We start from the raw sequence: 3,045 nt of genomic DNA on the forward strand, positions 1-3,045 counted from the left end.
TCGCTAAATTTTTTATAATTAAAAGGAGGCTATTGATCAAATTGCCCCTGTAAATTTTTCATCTCATTTTCGTTTTCCTCGCATTTACAAGCCAAAAGGCGAAATGATAAAATGTGACAAGTTTATGTCCGTGACTGTGAGAACATAGACGAAATGACTTTATAAAGCATCTATTTTGTTAGAGAGGAACGATTGCTGCGTTCGGAAAATGAAAATTACGTGGACAGTTACATTCAAGTTCTCCGTAATACTAATCTTATCTGTCAAATAAAATAATAGGGCATACACTAGTACACAGTGGACAAATATCCTACGTCATTGCTGTAAGATCCCAAATAATTTAATTCGATGTTACATTACAAGTATGAACAACACGAAGAAGCAATATTACAGAAAAATCAGAGGAGCTCCCTTGCTAGCCGGCCTGGCTTTTCACCCACGAATGCCACGTCGCCATTATTATGTGCGCTCAGCAGATGATGCTGCGATCGTTCATCGCTCTCGGCCGAGCCTGACGAAGTTTCCGATGCTGATCCGTCTTTATCATCATCTGCATTTCCATACACCCATAACAGACTTTCACAAAGTATATCTAAGGACAAGTTACACAGCTTCCAATTCCGAAAATAACAGTTTCATCGAGTCACGCACAAATCGCAAAGTCTCTCTTCGTTCATTTTTAGAGAAAGAACAAAGTTGCTTGGTTTCAACTTTCAAGTTGCAGATTCATATTTTGTTCAAATCGTACTCTGAAAGCGGTACATTTGAAGGCAAGTCATGTACTGATGATCATATTTAGTAGCTTCAAGCTCAAAATCTTGAAGCAAACTAGTTTTATTCAAAGTAAACCTTCAATTAAAGCTCCAAGGAAAAGGACAATCGTATCCGTATTGAAATAGTCTTTCTAATGAGTCGATTTTTTGGGTTATATATATCTTGACGAAGTACCTCGAAGAATGAAAACACGCAAAAGCCTTACTTATCTATATTTCAGACAGTGAAATTATGGATTCATTAATAAGTACTGGAAGCAGAGGAAAGGTTATTAACCCATATTTGTCTACCTTGAAGAAATTCTTGAAGGAAAGGGAATGAGAAATAAGCTTACAAAGTTCATGGGAGAATCAACATACCAGAATAATTTTGATGATCGGGAAGATGTCTCACAGCATCAATCTGAATGTTCTCTGGGAGAAGACAATTGCAGTACGAACCTGAAACTCGAATAATAATACATCAGAAAGCATGATCCCCCATCTTCAATGTAGAAATTGTCACGACGATTTTATTCTGTTTTTCCTTTTATTTTATTTTTTTTATATATGATTAGATGGACTATTTCATCTCTGCCTGTTCTAAGGATCTCACATCAAAAAAGATAAAATGACATAACAAGATTTACAAGGCCATGAATCACTCTCTCCATTTTCAACTTGTTTCGAGATGGAAGCACATTATACTTGACATGCTATCAGAGCCTACAAAAGCCGCACAAGCACTGCTTATCTCAATCAATCATTTCGATATCTCGTACTTTCCTATGGTAAAAAACGACGAGTATCTAACATCTAAGAACATTGGTTAATCTCAGAACCCATGACCAAACATACGAATTCCTGGAACAAGGCTATAAGGTCATGTATTACTCATCTTATTGACAATCAATTTTTAAGATCGAATCTCCCGATACTAAACATGTACCATGAACATTCCCACAACAAAAAACAATTTTCAACACTATAAATAAAATTAAACAAAAAAAAAAAATTCAGAAGAGAGTGTCTCACCTACACGGGCTAGGCGATTGACCCAGCCGGGTATAGGCTTTCCGGTGAGCCTCAGGCAAACTTCATCGGTAAAATGGTTACAGTTCTTGGCAATCAAATGATAAGTGTCTCCGTGGTATTTGGTGGAGAGATGAACCATAAACGCCTGGAATTCCACAGGCGACAAATCGATGCTTCCCAACAGCACCGATCGCCGGAAAATAAAGCCGGGGCAACTTCTGGGCTCCACCTCAAACACGCCACTCGAAGGATAATCATGGGCTCCGAAACCGTACTCCATTCCATGTGCTGTTTGGCAAACACACACAGTTCAACTCAGTTCATCCCAAAAACGCACATATATATATATATATATATATATATATATATATATATATATATATATATATATATCCGATCATTATCATCTACTTATTTTGCGTTTTACTATCGAAAATCCCAAGTCATTAATTACGTACTTCAGTACATTAAGAACGAGATAGATCTGGGCTTTGCTCGTCAAATATAGCTTTCAAAATTTAATATTTTTTTTTTATCACAAAATGAAACACGGGATTAGGCGTTACCTTCAATACCGGAATGGAAAATCCCGAGGCCGAACCAGTAAACGTAATTATTTACAGGCGTTAGATCGTAGATATTCAGATACAACAAGCCACGACTCGGGTCACCATTGGTCGAGCTCGAGCTCGGACTCGATGGATGCAAACGCATTGAAAGAAAAAAAAAAACAACAAAAAAGAGCTGCGCTGAGAATTACAAGGTCTTCATCGACCCTAACTCGAACGAATGGATTACTATTTGGAATATGTAGTTTTTGACGGGTTTGGTCTGAATGCTTTACGAAATTTTATTTAAATTTTTATTATTATTCTTTTTTGAGGGGATGGGCATGACGAAAATCAAGGCCTTTTGATTTTACTCTGTTTATTTATAAATATCTTGTCTACTTAGTTTGAAATTGAACTTTGTTTTGTTTTCCAATAAAGACACATGGATTTTTCCTTTTCTTTTATCTAAAATTTGTCAACTACGGTGGTAAATCGGTCTCGGTCGTTCGATCCAAAGGCTGCTGAAGGGACCTTGGGTGGGAGGAATAAATGGGCTTTTTTTTTTATAATTTTGATTATGTTATAAAATATAACTTATATATTATTAATCAAACTATTATAAGTAATATATAATGGGAGACAAAGATGGATGTTATAGCTTGAGTGTATAAATAGCTAAAGAAAGATGAGAGTAAACAAGAGTAAAT

The 3,045-nt window shown here is 36.1% G+C and overlaps 1 protein-coding gene across 1 annotated transcript; it reads right to left on the reverse strand.

Annotated features, from left to right (window-relative positions):
* Positions 1 to 205: 205 nt before the first annotated feature.
* Positions 206 to 2,694, reverse strand: LOC149404592 (deSI-like protein At4g17486). Its single transcript, XM_089606713.1, has 4 exons — positions 2,354 to 2,694; positions 1,788 to 2,075; positions 1,134 to 1,214; positions 206 to 550 (listed from the first exon to the last, which is right to left on the reverse strand). The coding sequence occupies exons 1-4, from the start codon at positions 2,499 to 2,501 to the stop codon at positions 399 to 401; spliced, it is 669 nt and encodes a 222-aa protein (XP_089462839.1). The 5' UTR covers positions 2,502 to 2,694; the 3' UTR covers positions 206 to 398.
* Positions 2,695 to 3,045: the final 351 nt, after the last annotated feature.

The sequence above is a fragment of the Urtica dioica genome, chromosome 2 (genome assembly GCF_054948205.1).
Source record: "Urtica dioica subsp. dioica isolate 48M chromosome 2, U.dioica_male_clone48M_v1_H2, whole genome shotgun sequence".
Lineage (NCBI taxonomy): Eukaryota > Viridiplantae > Streptophyta > Magnoliopsida > Rosales > Urticaceae > Urtica > Urtica dioica.

What these genes read in the sequence shown, in the direction of transcription:
- LOC149404592 (XM_089606713.1), bottom strand. Translation starts at nt 2,501, where the DNA reads ATGCGTTTGCATCCATCGAGTCCGAGCTCGAGCTCGACCAATGGTGAC. An exon ending in TTTCCATTCCGGTATTGAAG is followed by an intron (nt 2,076 to 2,353) that starts GTAACGCCTAAT and finishes TTTGCCAAACAG; the next exon opens with CACATGGAATGGAGTACGGT. An exon ending in CGATCATCAAAATTATTCTG is followed by an intron (nt 551 to 1,133) that starts GTATGTTGATTC and finishes ATGGAAATGCAG; the next exon opens with ATGATGATAAAGACGGATCA.